At 36.5% G+C, this 20290-nt stretch overlaps 1 protein-coding gene across 2 annotated transcripts in view; it reads right to left on the bottom strand.

The window, feature by feature from the left end:
* Positions 1 to 20290, bottom strand: part of PDE3B (phosphodiesterase 3B) — a 134013-nt gene that overhangs the window by 25860 nt on the left and 87863 nt on the right. The window contains exons 5-7 of one of the 2 annotated variants that reach the window (XM_056115885.1): positions 16011 to 16117; positions 1926 to 2136; positions 1082 to 1158 (exon numbers count right to left, since the gene is read on the bottom strand). In XM_056115885.1, coding sequence (XP_055971860.1) covers positions 1082 to 1158; positions 1926 to 2136; positions 16011 to 16117 — 395 coding nt within the window. The remainder of the gene's footprint in view (positions 1 to 1081; positions 1159 to 1925; positions 2137 to 16010; positions 16118 to 20290) is intronic. The other variant, XM_056115886.1, reaches the window with a different exon arrangement.

Here is a 20290-nt window from a genome sequence, read left to right on the forward strand (position 1 = left end):
TCTAAAAGGGTTTGAAGAATTTTTGGTGACTATATATCCTATTGGCTGCGTGCAAGGCAAACGCCCCACCGCTGTGCTAGCGCCCCAGCCCAATGGAGACGTTACTGGGCCCACTCAAGCAAATTGATGAACAACGGGAGGACAGTGACAGTGACAGTATATATCCTATTATCTAATATCAGATGTAATATGTGTCAAAAAGAAAAAAATTATATTCTCTCTTTTTTTTTCCTTTTTGGGTCATACCTGGCGATGCATAGTTACTCCTGGCTCTGCACTCAAGAATTACCCCTGACTTATACAATGCTCAGGGAACCATATGGGATGCTGGGAATTGAACCCAAGTAGGCCGCATGCAAGGCAAATACCCTATCCGCTGTGCTATTGCTCCAGCCCCCTAATGATATTCTCTTATTACTTTATCTAAATGCAGATTTTTTTTTCATCCCACTGATTTACCCGGCTATTTTTGCTGACTGTTATAGCTATTTTCAGGTGTAATATGGTGGGAATTACTTAATTATTATTGCATACTTGATTCTTAGGGGCTCAGTCTTAAACTCAGAGCTACCACATTGCATGCAGAGCATGGGCTACTCCCTTTGAACTATCTCCCTAACCTTTGAGTTACATAGTTTTAAAGCTATAAAACAAGCAAAACTTTATCACCAATAATATTTCTAGTTGGTGATATAGAAATCCTTTTGTAATGATAAAAATTAACCGAATCTTGAAACCGCTTCCTTTATGGTGTGTAAATTTTTTTGCACACCATAAAAAAATGTGTGCAAACTCTTTGGGACTTAATTCAGTATAAATTTGAGTACTGGTATAATTATTTTCACTATTTATGAATTCTAGTCATAATCTAAGAAAATTATAATTATACGTAGAACACATTTTTACTCTTCAAAACAACTTTACCATCTGATATTTAAAACTGTCACCTAAAAACTCCTATGAAATAGATATAATGTATTACAACCTTCAATTAATAGATAGGTAAACCAAAGTTTATTTTTTAAAGTAATAGAAGAAAATTCACTTAAAATTCAAACACATACAACTTTTGTAAGCTCACCTGATTTTCCACTCTGGCAGTCTGTACCAGACTCTGATTCAGACATTGATGCATATTTCAGTATTTGATGTCCACAACTTAAAGAATAAAACATAAATACATATGTGATGAATGAAGCAAAAAGTTTTTACCTAAATGCAATTAGAAAATCTGCTTAGTTTGTGGGTTTTTTTTTTTTAAGGGAGTTGTTGGGCCCACCTGGGATGCTCAGGGCTTATTCGTGGCTCTGCACTCAGGCAGGGTTTGGGAAACCATATGGGGAGCCCAGGATTGAACCTAAGTTACTGCGTACAAGGCGATTCTCCAGCCCCAGAAATTCTCTTTAATTTTTAACCAAATTCTCAGCTGTAAGATATCTTAGTATTCTAATGTTGTAGAAGCTTACTGGCTTTAGAATGCATCTGGATTAATATATTTTGATAGTTACCAATGAGGTCTGAAGTAAACACTAATTATCACTGAAGCAGAAATGAGACTGCTGGTTTCTTGTGCCCAAAACAGAATATACTAAAATAATAATCATACACTTACTTATATTTTGTGATGCATAGAATACTTTATTTCAGATATGAAAATGAATAGAAATAAGAAAGAGGTTATTTAGAATAAAAAATACTAAGTAAATAAAGATGAGGATATATTTTGTGGGGATGGTATCATCTGAAGTTTGGGGGTGGTATCATGTATGTCAAGGATCAAACCCAGGGCTCCCAATGCGCATCAGTCCCCTGCCCAAAAAGGATACAGTCTTAATCAGTCATCTAGTTGCAATACAAATTAGGAAACTAATAAAACTAAATTAAAATAACCTCTGATCTGAAACAAAAAAAGTTAAGTAATCTACCTGTTACATAAATTGTTATCAGAACTTCTAATTTGCTCATAAAAATCTGGTGAACTGAGTGAATTATTCAGAGATTTGTGTAAAGTAACACTTGGCTTAGCAAGAAAATCAGCAATATCAGGAAATTCTATAGGTGATCGATTAGTTAGAGAACCAGGAGACAATGGTCCATGGCTGGGAGAATTCACAGGACTCAGGCTGGGTAAGACACCTTAAAAATTAAAAGAGAAGACATGATAAATTAATAGGTATTGTCTATCTTGTATATTAAAAATTTTTTTCATTTGTAAAATAAGCAAGGTATTTGAATGATAAAATATATTTGTAGGTGAAGATACCTTTAAGACATTTTAGCAACTTAAGCAAACTAAACTATATTTGCCATCAATAAATCTGGGATGTGTCCTGTGGGAGGATGGCACATTTAGGTATGGATAAATATTTAGTCATAGGTAAAATGCCTAAAATCCTGGCTTCTTTAGAATAACTTTAATCTTACTGATTTATTCCAGAAATCGTTGCATGTGTCTTGAATTAAAGCATTATGTGCACATTTTAACTTTATTTGTGAATAAAGATCCAAGTAAAGTGTGAATCAGAAAAGAAAGTTATTAAAGACTTAGTAATATTTTTAGGCAAAATAGTAAATATTTAACAGATGTGTGTAGTGGTTAATTTTATGCCTCAACTTGAATATTTGCTCAAAAGTTTTTTTTAGATGCAATGAGCCTTTAAATCTACATAGAGCAAGTAAAGCAGATTATCCTTCATAATGTGAGTTGACTTTATCCAATTAGTTTAAAGTGAAGACAAAAGATTGAGGCCCTATGAAAAGGAAGAAATTTTATCTTCAGGCTGCCTTAGACATCAAAACCACAAAACTAGCACCTTCTGCTAGAATTTTTGCCTCATAACCTTGCCTGCAATTTTCAAACCAGTCAATTCTCACTATTTTATGAACCAATTTTTTAGCATTCGATAATCTATCCTTCCAACTTCTACTTCCAACTGTAGGCATGTATGTATACAAACACACACATTTACACACCCTACAAATTTTATTTATCTGGAGAGTGCTAATATTATGTTTCACTATATTTAATCCTCATGATAATCCCGTCAGTTAGCGATAGTATGTTTATTTTATATACAAACAAAAAGCATAAGGAAAATAAAAACCAAGAAGCTTCATTTATTTTAATAGTGTAATGCCATATTCTTTCCAGGCCTATTCTTTCCTGCTCTATTAGAATGATTTGTTGGAGGCACCCATAAATTATATGTTAGGGATGAATGGGATTTTGTAAATAACCTCACCAAACAAGTTTTAATACTTTAGAAGAAGAAAAAGAGAACCAGACAGAAGAGTTCTGCTTGCACAAGTCCCAGTGGTTAATACTAACTGGAGTTGAAACACCAGTTTCCAGCAATATTCTATTTAGAGAGTGTCCAGGTTCCTCAGGCTAAGAAAAGTAAAGGTTAAATAATCTTAAAATAGGGTCAGAGAGATAGTACAGCGGGTAAAGTAGCAGCCTTGCACACAGCTGACCCACGTTAGACGTCAAGCATCCCAATATGGTCCTCTGAAATAAGCAGAGAGAGGAGGAAGCCCTGAGCACAACCAGGGGTGACCCCAAAACCAATAAATAATCTAAAAATAAAAATTTCATAGAGCATAATAAAACTTTGGGAAGAGGGTTAAAATAATACTAGCAGCACAGATTTTTTCTACAGTATAGGTTTATTTAGTCTTAAATTGTGAAATATAATTAATGCTTATGCATAAGTTGGGCTGGAGCGATAGCACAGTGGGTACAGCATTTGCCTTGCAACATGCGGCCCACCCAGGTTCTATTGCTCCATCCCTCTCGGAGAGCCCGGCAAGCTACTGAGAGTATCCTGCCCGCACGGCAGAACCTGGCAAGCTCCCCGTGGCATATTTGGTATGCCAAAAACAGTAACAAGTCCCACAGTAGAGACGTTACTGGTGGCTACTCGAGCAAATCGATGAACAGTGGGAGGACAGTACTACAGTGCTGTATAAGTTAAGACAAGAATGCTCATCACTCAAACTAAAACACAAAATACTAGAAACCCTGTCCTCTTAATCTCTTTTCTCTTACTAAAGGTTGGGGGGGGGAAGGGTTGTTTTTACTTTTATGCTTTTACCTTGCTTTAAAAACTTTTATAACATCTATATCACTTATCAATTTAGGTTGATTTTAATTTTTTCCCTTTATTTTATTGGGGGAAGGAGGAGTGGTTGGACCATATCCTGTGTTGCTTGGGGGTTACTCCTCGATCTATGCTCAGGAATTACTCCGTCGCTCAGGAATTACTCCTGACGGTGTTCAGGAGACCATATGGGATGCCAGGGATTGAACCCTTGTGGGCGACATGTAAGGCAAACACCTTACCCACTGTACTATCGCTTTGGCCCCGATTTTGTCTTTTTAATTGAATTTTATAGTATATGTTGCTGTGTCTTTCTTACCATGTTTATTTCGCATTTTAAAAATTATAATTTTTATTTAATGAACCATGATTTACAAAATTACTGACAGTTGAATTTTATGCATATAATATTTCAACAACAATCCCACCACCCATGTCAGCTTCCCTCTGCCAGTGTTCCATCCTCTCCACCTCCCACCTCCACCCCCAAACTCCTGCCTGTCACCTTGACAGGCACATTACAGAGCTCCTGTGGTTGCAGGTTAGGTCTCGTGTTTTCAGTGCTTTTGGACGTAAATATACCATTCTCCCACATCACCAGTACAGCTGAAGCCCCGGCCCCTGTTTGCACATTACTTAACCTTTCTTTTCTTTCTTCCCAACTTAAGTTCTTTCCTTCTCTGTCCTTCCCCTTTCTAAACTCTGGGGTCAAGAGTGATTTAGGCATCCCCCCTTTACTATAATACATTTCCTTCTTCAGTTATTCTGTATACTACAGATAAGTGAGGTCATCTCATGTTTTCTTTTTCCTGGCTTACTTCACTTAATGTGTATCTTCCAGTTTCATCCATGTCACAGCAAATTGGCATACTTTATCATTCCTTGCAGCTGCGTAGTATTCCATTGTGTATATATCCTACTTCATCATAATCAATTCATCTATTGTTGGACACTTAGGCTAATTTCATACCTTATTATTGTACTAAGTGTAGCAATGAATAATGGTGTGCATACATCCTTTTGAATGAATATTATTAAGTCCTGGGGGTAGATGCCCAAATATGGAATTACTGGGTCATGTGTCAGGTCAATTCTAAGTTTGAGGACTCTCCATACCGTTTTCCACAGGGATTGAATCAGACTACATTCCCATCAGGTATCAGTGATGAGTTTCTTTGTCACCAGACCCCCACTAACACAGATTGTTCCTATTATTTTTGACATGTGCCATTCTCACTGGTGTGAGATGTTATCTCATTGTTGTCTTGATTTGGATTTCTTTAATAAGTGATGCTGAGATTTTTTTATTTTCATGGAGTGATAGCACAGCGGTAGGGCATTTGCCTTGCGCACAGCCATCCTGGCTGAACCGGGTTTGATTCCTTCACTCCTCTTGGCGAGCTTGGCAAGCTACCGAGAGTATTCAATATGCCAAACACAGTAACAAGAAGTCTCACAATGGAGACATTACTGGGCCCGCTCGAGCAAATCGATGAACAACAGGAGGGCAGTGCAGTGCAGGGCAGTGCCTATTGGCCATTTGCTTGTCTTCCTCTGAGAAGTGTCTGTTCATTACCTCTCCCCCTTTTTTTGGGGGGTGGGGTTCTTTTGGGTCACTCTCGGAGATGCTCAGTGGTTACTCCTGACTCTGCACTTGGGAATTACCCCTCGCGGTGCTCAGGGGATCATATGGGATGCCAGGGATCAAACTTGGGTCAGCCTACCCACTGTATTATCACTTCAGCCCCACTTCTCCCCATTTTTTAAGAGTTTTTAAATTTTTTTATTGATCATCGTGAATACTTTGAGTCTATAGTCTCAGAGACTATAAAATCCAGATCCTGGAACCGCACGGCCGCATTCGCGGCCGCGCGACATCTTATCAGAACTTTTTTTTATGACATCTTATTGTCTCATTCCTACTTTGGACAAACTTGCAGGCTATCGAATGTAGCCTGCCCACAGGGCAGAGTCTGGCAAACTCCCCGTGGCGTACCAAATATGCCAAATACCAGTAACAATGATGGGGCTCATTCTCCTAAAGAGCCTTGAATATAATCTCAGGGCTAGGATGAAAGAGACGTTACTGGGGCCTGCTCGAGGCAATCGACGAATAACAGGATGATGAAATGAAATGAAATGAATGTGAATACTTTATATGTCCTAGATATCAATCCTTTATCTGATGTGTTGAGTGTGAATATTTTTTTCCCATTCACCTAGCTCTCTTTTAGTTTTAGCCCATGTTTCTTTTGCCATGCAGAAGTTCTTTAATTTATATAGTCTCATTTGTTTATTTTTTATTTTGTTGCCTTTGCTAGTGGTATCAGATCATTGAAGATACCTTTGATATCCAAATCTTGAAGTATTCTAACTTTATTTTCCTCAATGTACTTTACAGTTTCGGGTCAGATGAAAAGGTCTTTGACTCACTTTGAGTTGATTTTGTGTAAGGTGTTATGAGTCCAGCTTTAATTTCTTACATGTAGTTACCCAATTTTGCTAGCACCATTTGTTGAAGAGACTATCTTTACTCCACTACATGTTCTCAGCTGCCTTATCAAAAATCAACTGTCTGTATAAATGGGGTTTTATTATTGGGCAATCTATCCTGACCCATTGATCAGAGAGCTTATCTTTATTCCAGTACCATGCAGTTTTGATCATTCTAGCTTTGTAATACAGTTAAAAGTTAGGTAATGAAGTACATCCCATTTTCTTATTTTTCTGTATGGTTTCAGCTACCTGTGGTCTCTCTGATTCCATGCAAACTTTATTATTGACTTTTCTAAGTACTAAAAAATGACATCTGAATTTGGATGGAGATTGCATTGAACCTATATAATAACTTAGGTAGGGCAGTCATTTTATTTTAACAATAATGATTTTCCAATCCATGAGCATGGGATATTTTTCCATTTCCTAAGGTCTAATTCTAGTTCTTTCTTAAGTGATTTAAAGTTATCATGGTATAGATTTCTCACATCTTTTGCTAAGTTGATTCCTAGATACTTGATCTTTCTGGATACTATTTTAAATGGGATAAATTCTTTGATTGCTTTCTCTTCTGGTCTGTTCTTTGTGTATAAGAATGTGACCTATTTTTGTGTATTGATTTTGTAGCCAGCTATATTGCTGTATTGGTTTATTGTTTCTTGGAGCTTTTTTTGTGGACACTTTAGGGTCTTCTATGTATATCATTATGTCATCCGCAAACAGTGACAGAGTGCTTCTTTTCCAATCTGGATCCTTTTGATTTGTTTTTCTTGCCCAATTGCTGTAGCCAGGACTCCTAGTATCATATTGAATAAAAGTCGAGACAGTGGACATCCTTGCCTTGTACTTGATGTCAGATGGAATGCTTTCAGTTTTCACTATTAAGAATAATACTGGCTGTGGGTGTTTTATAGATGGCTGTTATTATCTTGAGGAAGGTTCCTTCCATCCCTATTTTGTTGAGTGTTTTAAATCATGAATGTTGATCTTGTTCAAAGCTTTCTCTGAATCTATTGATATGATCATATTATTTTTAAACTTTTACTAATATGGTATATTTAGCATTTTAAAAGGCCATTTCCAGGGACTGGGAATGTAGCTTAGTAAAAGTAATGCATAAATTCCTTGTATGTGAAAGCCCTGGATTTGATCCCTGGAATCACAAAAATAAAGAGTCATCTCCATCCAGTTGCATGTGAATTTCATTCATTTTCAATATTAAATAGTTTCTCTGAATACAGCCATTTTATTTATTTCAAGTATTGAACTGCCTTCAATGTGTTTTACTTTCTGCATTGTATTGGTATTCCCACTTATTAACATTTCTAACTCATTACTGTCGTATATCAGAGTTGTTGTGAAGTCATAATTCATTGTAGTTTTGATTTTTCATTTCATTAATAATGATGCTAAGCATCTTTTCACGTGGTTATGGACCTTATGTATATTCTTTGGAGAAATATCTACTTGAATCTTTTGAGGTCATTTTTCTCATTCTTGATTTATAAGACATCTTTGTATAGTTTAGACACAAATCCATTGTCAGGTATATGATGTTAGAAATATATACCAACCTTTTCACCCGCTTCATGGTGTCTGCTGAAGGACTAATTTAATTTTAGTATTTAATTTTAATGAAATCTAGTTATCAATTCATTTTATTTTTTGTGTTATCTAAGAAAACAATGCTCAATGCCCATTTTGTCTTGACTCCATTTTGAGTTAAACTGTAAGTTTGATGAGAGGTAGAATGAAGGATTCAATTTTTTGTTTTTGGAACTTGTTCTTTTTCATAGTTAATCCAACTGTCCCAATACCTTATGTTAAAAATAGTATTCTTGGGGTCACAGTGGTAATTCAGTGGCTAAAGGCCATGCAGCTGATCCTGGGTTGATCCCTGGCACCATTTGGTGTGGTCCCAGAGACCACCATTGCTGCTGTGCCTGAGAAAGCCAGGAGGAAATTATTGCTGATGCCCCGCATATTGTAATTCCCTTCATCCCAATTTTGGTTGCATAATTTCTCTTCCATTATCAGATTTCCTCTCATATTTCCTAACTAAAACTTAGTTTTTTTTTTAAAACAAAACATTAAATTTCTTTCTCCCCAGTAAATTATCTTGATAGCTTGTTTGAAAATCAGTTGACTAAGGTTTATTTCTGAACTATCAGTAATAATCAATTGAGTTAGAATATCCTTATGCCAATACCTGTATGCCCTAGTACCATACTGTCTTCATTACTGTAGTTTGGCAGTACATTTTAAAAATGTGAACGAAGTATCCTCTTTAAAATAAAAAAAAACAAATTTATTTTCTTTTTGTTCAGGAGAATAGGTATTTGAGATCAAAGTGCTAACAGACTTTTTATTTTTTACATAAAATTAAAAAATAAGTTTTTATGAGGCACCATGATTTACAAAATTGTTCATAATAGAGTAGAGTTGTTTCAGGCATACAATGTTGCAAACACCAATCCCACCATCAAAATCTCCTTCCTTCAACCAATATCCCCAGATTCCCTCACACCCACCCCACTCCTATCCTGCCCCTTTGACAAGCATATAACAGATTTATTTAATATTACTTGGTCCAGTAAAACTTAAAGGAATGGCAAATAAAATTATCAAAAAATAAATCGGTAAAAGTCAATTTGTAGTGGTTAACTGTGTTGTATTTTTAAACTTTCTAATGTAGAGGACAACAATAGGGTAACATTGGTTTGTCCTTTCCAACTTGCCACAGTGCTCCCATTCCTTTGTATTTACTTGTAACCTCTTTCTTTGTGCTCTGTTCATTTGTAAATATTTTTTTCTCTTCTCCTTAAGTCCTTTGCATAGTTAATTTAGAGCAGTATTCTTTTTATAGGGACACAAAAAGACAGTTAATACTATACTTCTGTAACTTGGGAGGTAATTGACTCTGAATGACATTTACCTCCTGGACAGCTGTTCTCTCAACTTAAGCCTCAGTGGCCCTTCCTTCGTAAGACCCCAAAGGCAGGGTCCCAACGAGGGACTGAATGGATCCAGGACAAGCTGTGAGCTATGTGCTATCCTGGCATCGAAATGGGCCTGGCCAAAGCGCCATAATACTTAACTGTAAGTTAAGAGCATGGTCATAGACAAATTCTGTCATGATCCAAAAGGTAATAACTAGATTCGGACCCTCCTAGGGTTAGGAAAGATTAATCTGGCCTGAGCACTGTAGTCTGAATCTGTGGCAAGATGTTCTAGGAGAGCCACCCTGCAAGTTCATCTATTTATTACTGTGCCCATACAAAATAACTAATAAGAAGTAGAATTAAGGTGTTAATTAAGTTATTGGACTAAGGAAATGAGAAAAACACCTTAAGTGCAGTGTCTACCCCCAGTGCTGGGGAGTTAGAGAGAGATGGGGGTATTGGGGAGTGAGAGAGAGAGAGAGAGAGAGAGAGAGAGAGAGAGAGCGCTCAGGGCAGCAAGATGGAGTGCAGACTAGCAAAGGAGACAGAGGGAGAAGAATGTAGAAGGATACAGGTGCAGGCATGTGGAGAGAGAGCCCAGGCTGTGAGTTGGAGCACGGAGAGATGAGCGGGAGAGACAGGAGATGGGAATGAGGGGCAGTGTAAGACTAGAATGGGGAGCTTAGTGAGACTGGAACAGGTGCATGGGGAAAATGGAATAAATGGCAGCTGATCAATCAACCAGCTTGGCCCTCGTTTCCTCCTCCGTCTGTCCATAACATGGGCTGTCCCGGGTCGGGGAGCGACACGAGACCACCCCAACCTGGGCGGCAAGGGGGAGAGCCACCAGGACCTTATCTAGCTGCCCGGAGATTATACAGACAACCATATGCTGTGTCCTCTTTTTTATGAATTAAAAATTGTTTACTGGTTCTAGTGCCCCTAGATTTCCATATGAATTAAGTCTTCTGAACTATGAACATAGATTGTATTTCCTTTTACTTAGCTGTTCTTTAATCTTTTTTAGTTATGTTTTATAATTTCCAGTATGCAGGTTGTGCTCCATTTTGTTCATCTATTCCTAAATGTTATATTCTCTTTGAAGTTGTCAGTGAAATTATTTCCTAGTTTCAGTGTTCATTTTTATTATATTGAAATACAATTTTAGTAGATAAACCTATATCCCACCACACTAATGAACTTATTTATGTGTAAGTTTTAATAAATTTCTGACTGCCATAAATATATAATGTCACCTGCAAACACAGTAGTATACTTTTCATCTTCCTTTACCCAACTGCCCTGGGAAGGATCTCTAAACTGATCTTGAATAGATATGGCAATGATTTTATTAGTTAACATTTATATGTCATTATAATTTCTAGCTCTTTATATTCTCTTTTGTGATACTACAGTTCAACTGTGTGTGTGTGGTGATTGAACCCCAGGTCCTCATTTATATAATTCACGCACCTAACACTGAGCTACATCCATGACTCTCATACACAAATGCTTTTAGTTATGGTTTCATCTAAAATTAAATATATTTAGAAACTGATTTAAAGTCATTTTCTAAAGTCCAAACTTTAACCTTCTCAGGAAAATATTTTGTTTACTAAATTTCTTTATACACAGAGATAGAAAATTATTGTTTCCTGGCATGTTTCTTATTTTGTTGAAAATAGGTTATATTAGTTTTATATATTTTAACAATTACATATCATAATACAATTTTATATATTTTAACAATTTAACAAAAAACATCAGATCCTTGCCACCCCCAAAGTTTGTTATAGATTTCAAGTTTTTTCTTATTTCTGATGATTTGTCTAGTGACTTTCCTGAAATATCGACATATATTGCATTTTGATTTGAGCAGCTTTTTTTTTGTCCTTTAAAAAGTACTTTTTAAACTTGACTTTTAGGGGTGAATAATTTTCATTTTTGTGTCACCCACTTGGCAATGCTGAGGGATTACTTCTTGCTCTGCACTCAGGAACCACTTCTGGCAGTGATTGGTGCTCAGGGGATCTTATGGGTTGTCAGGGATCAAACCCAGGGTTAGCAATATGCAAGGTAATCGCCCTACCTGCTTTACTACTTCTCTGGACCCTAGAAGTCAGTAATTTAGCACTCGAACAATAGTGAACCAGATTGTTTTAAATGTCGTATCCACATGTCTTATATATGGGAATCTGAGAAGATATACCTTCCAATATCAGGCAGTTTACAAGACAGAATTAGCTGTCATTGCCTCTTGTACAGTGCCTAAAGGTCATTCTGAGATGGGTAAATGGGACCTTAGCCCTTCCCAAATCTTTTCTGAGCATGAACACAGACTTGTACAAATGTGCTTAATCTAGCACAGCGTTTCTCAACTGGGGGCATTTTGAGCCCACAGAATATTCTAAGGAGGTCACTGGTGAAATTGTGTAAATGGGGGGCCACAGCACAGAAAGAAAGGCCACTGTTGGAAGAAGATTGAGAAACAGTGTTCTAGTAGCTCCCCAGGAAAATGTCAGAGATATCCCAAGTTCCCTGAAATCATCAGGATTTCCTTCTAAATTCTCAGTCGGCTTTTCCCTGCTTGCTTAATTAGGTGGTCACAATTTTGACTGGCATAGGATTGGGGGTTTTTTTGTTGTTGTGTTTTTGTATGTGTGTGTGTTTTGGAGACCTCAGTACTGAGTTGAATCAAATATCCACAACACCTGGGAATAGAGATCATTTACAAGGAGGAGCTGAAACGCTGGAGAAAATATTTACTGTATTCTCGGTATACAGCTTTTAATGGAATTCCAAGAGGTTAGATTTCTTATGGCTGCAAAGCCACTGGCTTAGGTACTGCACCACTGAGCCCGGGAAAGAAAAGGAAGTGAAACAGACCCAAATTAAAGTATCACAAAAGCCACTGTTTCATCAAGCTTGGTCCATTATTCTTTTGTATAAGTGACTTTTAGTTTATTCTCTGGCTTTTGTTAATTTTAAATAGATGATTTTTTTTTTTGCTCAAATTTTTGTTGTTTTGGCATTAGAGTATTTTTACTAAGATCACGTTTAGGGATTGGTCTCTGAAAATTATTTTAATCCTTTCAAATTCATCAAAACTTGCTTTACGGTCCAGTAAATGGTCAATTATAATAAATCTTATGTGACCATAGGAAAAATGTATGAATCCTGAAATAACTGAGTTTAGTGTTTTAGAGTTAGGACAAGTCAGTTAAATCATCCATATTGTTCAAACCTTCCTTTAGATAATAAAACACATTAATATTTTGCTCTACTTATTCTATTGTTACAGTAATAAGCTAAATCCAGTATTCTCTCACATTTTATTCTGTTACTTAGGCTTGTACATGTTAAAGATTGTTGGGTATTTTTAGAGAATACATTTCTTTATCATTGTGCAATATGCTCTTCTTCTGATAATTTTCTTTAAAGTCTATTATCTGAAATTAAATTGGTGGGTTCTGCTTTTTTTTCTTTTTTGGTGGGGGGATACCCCTGACAATAGTCAAGGGATGCTCTTGTCTGTACTCAGGAATCACTCTGGTAGTGCTCAAGGCCCCATATGGGATGCTGGAGATCAAACCCAAGAATCAGACCTGGGTCGCTATGTGCAAGGGAAGTACTAACTGTACTCTCTCTCTGGCCTCTGCTTTCTTTCACTAGCATTTTCTCCAGCTGTTTAATTTTTTTGTAATGTAAAGTGCATTTCATATTAAAAAAAAACATTTTAAGTAGAGATGAATTCTGTTATGCAAATTGTGCCTTTTCACTACTGATAGTCAAAGTAATTACTGCTTTATTTGAATTAATGTTTATAATATTTGTGACTTTTCTATTTATTGTTATAGTTCTCTGCTTTACTTGTGTGTCCATTCCTTTCCTACTTAGATACTAATTCAGCATTTTATACCATTGTACCTTTGCTTCTTAGGATTTTGGTTACTATTTTTCTGCTTTTTAAAACAATCATTGTAGAGTTTTAAATATACATTTATAAGTAACCAAAGTTCATTTTCTTTTTTATTTGTTTTATTTTGTTTATGTTTTGGGGCCACATCCTACTGGGCTGAGGGTTCTGCACTCCGGGATGGGGCTCAGGGCACCATATGTGGTGTTGGGTATTGAATCCAGTTTACTGCATGCAAGGCAAGCACCCTACCCACTGTACAGAACTCCAGATCCACTGTCATGTGACGCTGTATACAACTTCATCAATAATATATATCGTTTTCTAGCAAAATAATTACAATGATTTCATCCCATTGCATTGCTGTCACTTCTCATACATCAGCATATACATAATAAATATACACAAAAAAATATACACACAAGTGAACAAATACATTGTTGCTTCTACTTACTTAATAAGTGGTATATCACATCAATGAAAAGTTCTTTCACTTAATCTTTCTTGAGGCTATTTGATACTCTCCAATTCTAAATTTCTGACAATATTACTTTCCTTACCATGAAGTTTTACTGTTTCCATGCAAGTTAGGTACACTAGTTTCTGTCATTTTTGTTTTTCTGAGAAAGTAGCTTTCCTTTAGTTTTGAAGGATAACGTCACAGAGTACAGAATCCTAGGTTGGTGTTGGTAGGGAAGTTTGTTCTGTTTTAGAAGTTGGTATTTTTTCTCAGTACTTTTACTTCTATTACACTTTAGGCAATATTCTGTCCTCCATTCCAACTTCAGAGTTTTTCCCCTTTACCTTTGATTTTCTGTTAATTAAAAATTACATCACTAGGCATTGTTTTATAGAGGTCACTAGGCTATATCGGGTGTGGGTGTTCATTCTGGTATGTGCTTGTGGTAGATTGTTTTATGGCACTTATTCTATTTGATGTTAGAGTTTCCTAAATATTTGATTTGGTGTCTGACATTAAATTGAGGAGATTCTTCATCATTGTTGTTTCAAATATTTCACCTTTTTTCTTTTACTTTTCCTAATGTGGTTTATTTCCCTTCTTATAGTTGTTCCATAACAGGGGATATTCTGTTCTGTTTTCTTCTGTCTTTGTTCTCTCTTTTTTATTTTGAAGACTCCTATTGACATACCCCCTGCTCAGATTCTTTTCTTCATTTGTATGCATTCCAGCCCACTTATTAGTTTATCAAAGGCATTCTTTGCTGCAGTGTTTGTTAATCATTAGCATTTCCTTTCTTTTCTTTCTTCTTCAGATTGTCCATCTACTTAAATTGCCTATCTATTTTTGCCCTCTATTCTATCCATTAGAGTCCTTTGAATATCCTTTTTTTTTTTTTTGCTTGTGGCCATATTCAGTGGGGCTTAAGGCTTCCTCCTGCCTCAGTGCTCAGGGATGACTTTTGTCGATGGTTAAGGGACCAAATACGGTATCAGGGATTGAACCAGTGTTGACCACATGGAGGACTTTAATCTATGTACTATCTTTCTATCCTAGAGTTCTTAGAATATTATTTATTTATTTGGGGTGTGTTTGTGTGTGGGATCATATCTGACAGTGCTCAGGGGCTCTTCCTGACTCTCTGTTTAGATGTAATCTCTGGCAGTGCTCAGAGTACCATATGACATGAAGAGGTTTGAACCAAGATTGTTCACCACAGCCAGTGCCTTACCTCCTGTACTATCTATTTCTTCAGCCCAACCATAGATTTTTTTCCTTTCACATTTTTAGTTTTTTAATTGCATGTTAAATATTATATACAGAAGAATTTTGTAACTATATATTCCATCATCACTGTCCAGTGTCAGGCATTGCACATTTAAAAGGAGACTACTGATTGTGTTCTATTCTTAATTTGTTGAACCTGTATTTTTTTTCTTTCTTTTTTCTGGGGGTGGGGGGTTGTTTTTGGTCACACCTGGCAGTTCTCAGGGCTTACACCTGGCTCTGTGTTCAGGCATCACTCCTGGTAGTGCTCAAGGGATAATATGGTGTGCTGGAGATGGAACCCAGGTCAGTCGCATAGAAGGCAAATGCCCTACCTGCTCTCCAGCCCTTGATCCTGTATTTTCTTCATAAAATTTTTCAAGCATTTTATATAATTTCTGAGTTAAAGAGAATTCTGTTACAATGATTTTACTAGTAAAAGTGCTGGGTTCTTTTCTACAATCATGAAAGGTTTTTCCCATAACCACTATCTATGGGGGGAAAAAGCCCTCTTCTTAATGTTTTTCCTGGTTCTGGATATGTGAATCCATAGATCTGCATTTATTCATGTTAGTTAAAAAGTTTTACATTTTATCTCTGAGTCCGCAGTGGCTAACAAAGTACATGAAACGAGAAGATGTTCAAGAAGCATTTACTGAGTGAATGTCACAATTGATCAACTGCTAGCAAACACAGATTTTTTGGTCAGATTAACTTCACATCAGATGGTATTCAAATTAGCTCTGAATTGTAAAGACAAAAAACTGAGTTACCTATAGAATTCCCCTGAGACCCTTTTCCATATTTAAGTCACAAAGAACATTTCTTACCAGCTCTTCTTAGACCTATATGGTGAGATAGTGATATAGAAGATGATCTTTGCTTTGGGATTGTCAGCAGATTTGGACTAAAAGGTCCATTTAGGTAGCATCCTTGACTAAAAAAGGAAAAATAACAGGTTAAGGATTTTAAAATCATGGGAAACGTCTTTTCTTTCCTTATGGCCTTCAATGAACAAATGGCTGCTTATGCATTCAGAGTTGAGACGTTTATCTAAATGCCCAAGTCCTAAGGCAGGAGTCTGCAACCTTTTTTCTGTAAGGGAACTGTTGGGGAATGATTTCCCCCATCGTGCCCAGACACATTGCGCACCGGGTCTGACCAGACGTGGGGCAAAGGATGATGGGCGTGCACAGACAGCTGATGGCCCCTCACTTTATTGTCATGTATACACATATTTTATAGAGGGTCTTAAGAGGATGATCCAGTCACATAAAGTTTAGCATTACTGACCTATCACCTTTCCAACTCTGCTTTGCCCTGGCCCAGTCCCAATTAGGGCTAGATGTTGCAGTTAGGAATGACTCTTGAGGGGGAGGTGAGAGGAAGGCCAGAAACCTGGTGCTTGTAAAATGCGCCCAGACACTGCCTACTGAGCTCTATGCTGGGACAGGTCTTATCTGCTCTGGTGCCTGTTGCCATGCTCCACAGGGAACAGTGATACATAAAAAGCATTTAAGATCTTATATTTAAACACCTTAAGTTCCTATTTTTACTTTACTAGAGAACAGATGTTTTTCTTTCTGCTTCCAGTTTTTAATTTATTTAAAAAAATTTTTTTTTTTTTTGGTTTGGGGGCAGTACCCAGAGATGGTCAGGATTTACTTCTGCCCCTGTACTCAAGTATCACTCATTGAGTTGTTGGGTGACCAAATGTGCTGCCAGGAAGCAGACCCAGGTCAGCTACATGTAAGGTAACAGCGCTCTTTTCTAGAAATCAGATTTGTTCTATACCTCCATAGAAAGCAGGAATAAAGTATTATATACTGAAAATATGTAAAACCATTGGTAAACTATTTGAATAAAACTTCTTTATTGACATTAGCAAAAACATTTTAACAATAGAAGCGCTGTTATTATATATCATCAACTATTTTGAGTACTTTATGTATTTCATCTCTGTTAACTGTATGTACAACTATTGTTGTTCCTATTTTACAGAAAAGGAAACTAAGGCTTCAAGGGGCTAAGTGATACCCACAAATTCAGTTAAAATATATAGTTGTAGAATTGAAATTAGAATTCCAATTTATCTTATCTCTAAAGTTAATGCTCTTTCTCCAGAAACAATTCTGAGTTTTTGTGTGCTTTCTCTATATTAAAAGGTGACACTTAGAATAGAATGAAAACCTTCGAAAATAACATCTCTGGTCTTTAGAATCCATTTTTTAAAGACAGTAGGTATAATTTGTTGACGGTTAAAATGAGGCTATATACAAATATAATAAACACATACCCTAGCAATGTTCATTCTTTATATTTGAGTATTTATTGTCTACATATGAACTGGAGATTGGAGAAGCAAAATAACTGTATCAGCCAGGTCAGTATCCAAACAGAAAACTGTGTACTCTACCAAAGTCTACTTCCTGCTTAATACTGGAAATAATGACATATTTCTTTTTCAGAACAGATCTATGTTTTCCTAGCATGGAACATGATCTTCTCAAATAAATGAAATATATAGTTAGTGGTTTAGATTGAGAGGTGCATGATAAGTTATAGATTGTTAGCAGTTCCAGACATTGCATTAATTTTTATCTTAGCACTAGTAAACATACACCCAGTTAAAAATATCAAATTTGTGTTTTATATAATATAAAACATTAAGAAAGCAGAAGACAAGACAGACTAGGAGTCCCATTGGATATTAACTGTTGTGCGGTACTCACTATACTTACCTCATAAACTGGAGAGAGAAAAATCTGCCATTTTTCCCTTCAGAAAATCTTTTCAAAGGGACTGGTTCTCAGTTCTAAATATGTGCTTTGTTCATTCTACATCCTTAGCCATTTAGTTTTTCTTTTTATCTTCAGTATTAATATTGTAACTCAGAGATCTAAAATTAGTTCACAGCTAACCCATAAAAACATTAGTTAACTTTCCTGTAACTTCCTAACCAGAAAAACTCGTCCTAGGTCTAAAAGTTAATAGGAAGGCAGTGTTGACTATCTCAGCTATCTCATAATCCCATATGGATAACACATCACTTCAGGACATTTGCTAAGCATGTATTTATCTTCAATGATATTTTAATGTAATTCCAAAAACAAGAATCAAGTAGGCCTCAGCAAATGAAAAATGTCATGAGAGGCAAAAGAGTTTAGGAAACTCAGAGCTGAAACATATTTTTTCTTAGAAGACTAACAGAAAAGAAAGATGTCAGGGTATTAATTATTCTTGGGAAGTGACCTCTAAGACCAGTCTTCAAAGACTTTTGGAAATAGGCCTGGAAGATATCTAAGGACTGGAGTACATGATGGAACCACTGATTTAATACACACTACCTCATGGTACCCTAAGCACCATCGAGAAAGACAGATACAAGACGTTGAAAATAATTTATTCAATTAGAAATTAAGGAGGTAAGGAATACAGTAACAAGTCACAGCAAGAGAAGTGAGGGAGCTGAAAACCAGATCAGTGTGCTGGAAGACAAAGCAGAAGACATAAAGAGGTAAGTGAAGGGAACTGTTAAAAATGGAAGAAAAGATAAAATATTTAGTGGACATTAAAAAGAGAAATAATCTGGGGCTGGAGTGACAATGGGTATGGTGTTTGCCTTGCCTGTGGCCAACCCAGTTCAATTCCCAGGATCCCCAGCATTCCATATCATCCCCCGAGCACTGCCAGGAGTAATTCCTGAGTGCAGAGCCAGGGGTAACCCCAGAGCATCGCCAGGTGTGATCCAAAAGGCAGAGAGAGAGTGGGAGAGCAGAGAGGGCAGAGAGAGAGAGAGAGAATGAATCTGTGCATTACACTAATGTTAGAAAGAGGACAAAGAGAAAGAGAAGAACAGCTCATGGGAGAGCTAATAGCTGAGACCTTCCCCGGTCTGAGGGAGACGTGTGTAGATCCCTGAGACCCAGAGAGTACCAAACAAAATAAACAGATCATCAGGACACATTGTAATCAAAATGTCGGGAACCAGAAAGAGGTAAACTCCTTAGAGCAGCAAGAGAAAACAAAACCTAAAGCAGAAGAGAAATAACAAAATCATAAGATACTTCTCTCACAAAACTTCTACAGGCAGTAACGAATGGAGTGGTAGAGTTAACGTACTGAATGAAGAGAAACCTTCAACCTAGAATCCTTTTTCCCATTAGGCGGTCATTCAGATTTAAGGGAGGTATTTAAATATTCTGAGCCAAATAAGAGCTGAAGACATTTGCCTTATCCAAATAGCTCTGGCAGAGGAATGCTGAATGACCTTGCATAAAATGCTGCCCTTCCAGATGAGAAATAGCTCAAAGGATTAATGTGCATACAGGAGGAGCGGGGTCCATCTTGTACTGGTTGAACCTCCAAGCAACATAAGGACAGACCCCAGAGCACTACAGTGAGAATAGCTTCTAAGCAGCAAAAAAGTGCTGTCCTTCCAGAATCACTGTGTTTCAGGGTTTGCTTCAGATTCCTCCCTCTATTCTGTTATTTGAGAAAATAGCAGTGTTTTTCTCAAATGGCAGCCATTTGGTTGTCTGGTGAAGACTGAATGTTTACATAACCTATTTTGCCATCAGGATATTAGCTCTCTTTGATAAATATTTCTGTCTTGTGTGAGCTAAAAGAAACATTTCCTATATAGAAAAATATGTATGTATATAAATATGAGAGCTATACTTGTATATGCAAAAAGGTATTAACATTTTGTGCTAGAATATTTAAGAGTACATGTAAAATTTTAAATGTAGCAATCCTATTAGAGCAGTGATATTCTAACATTCACTTTTTTCTCTGTGATATTTCTGTTGCCATGCCAGTTTGACTGAACTCTAGTTTTCATTTTTTAATTAATACTTATGCTTTAGCTGTTGTACTGGAAAAAATCCAATTTAATGTATTCAAGAGAAGTTTTATTTTAATAGAAAAAAAGAGGGCCTTTTTTGGTTAATATTGTGAAATATATTGTTTGGCTTTATCAATTTAAAAACCAGTAGTTAATACATTGCATATAGATCTGTTAAGCTGTGCATAATGAAATTCAGGACTGGCATATAAATAGTCTGTGTGTATGCACAAAAAAACTACTGAAGAGTGTTTAATGATAGAG

Source organism: Sorex fumeus, unplaced genomic scaffold (genome assembly GCF_029834395.1).
Source record: "Sorex fumeus unplaced genomic scaffold, SorFum_2.1 ptg000030l, whole genome shotgun sequence".
Taxonomy (NCBI): Eukaryota; Metazoa; Chordata; class Mammalia; order Eulipotyphla; family Soricidae; genus Sorex; species Sorex fumeus.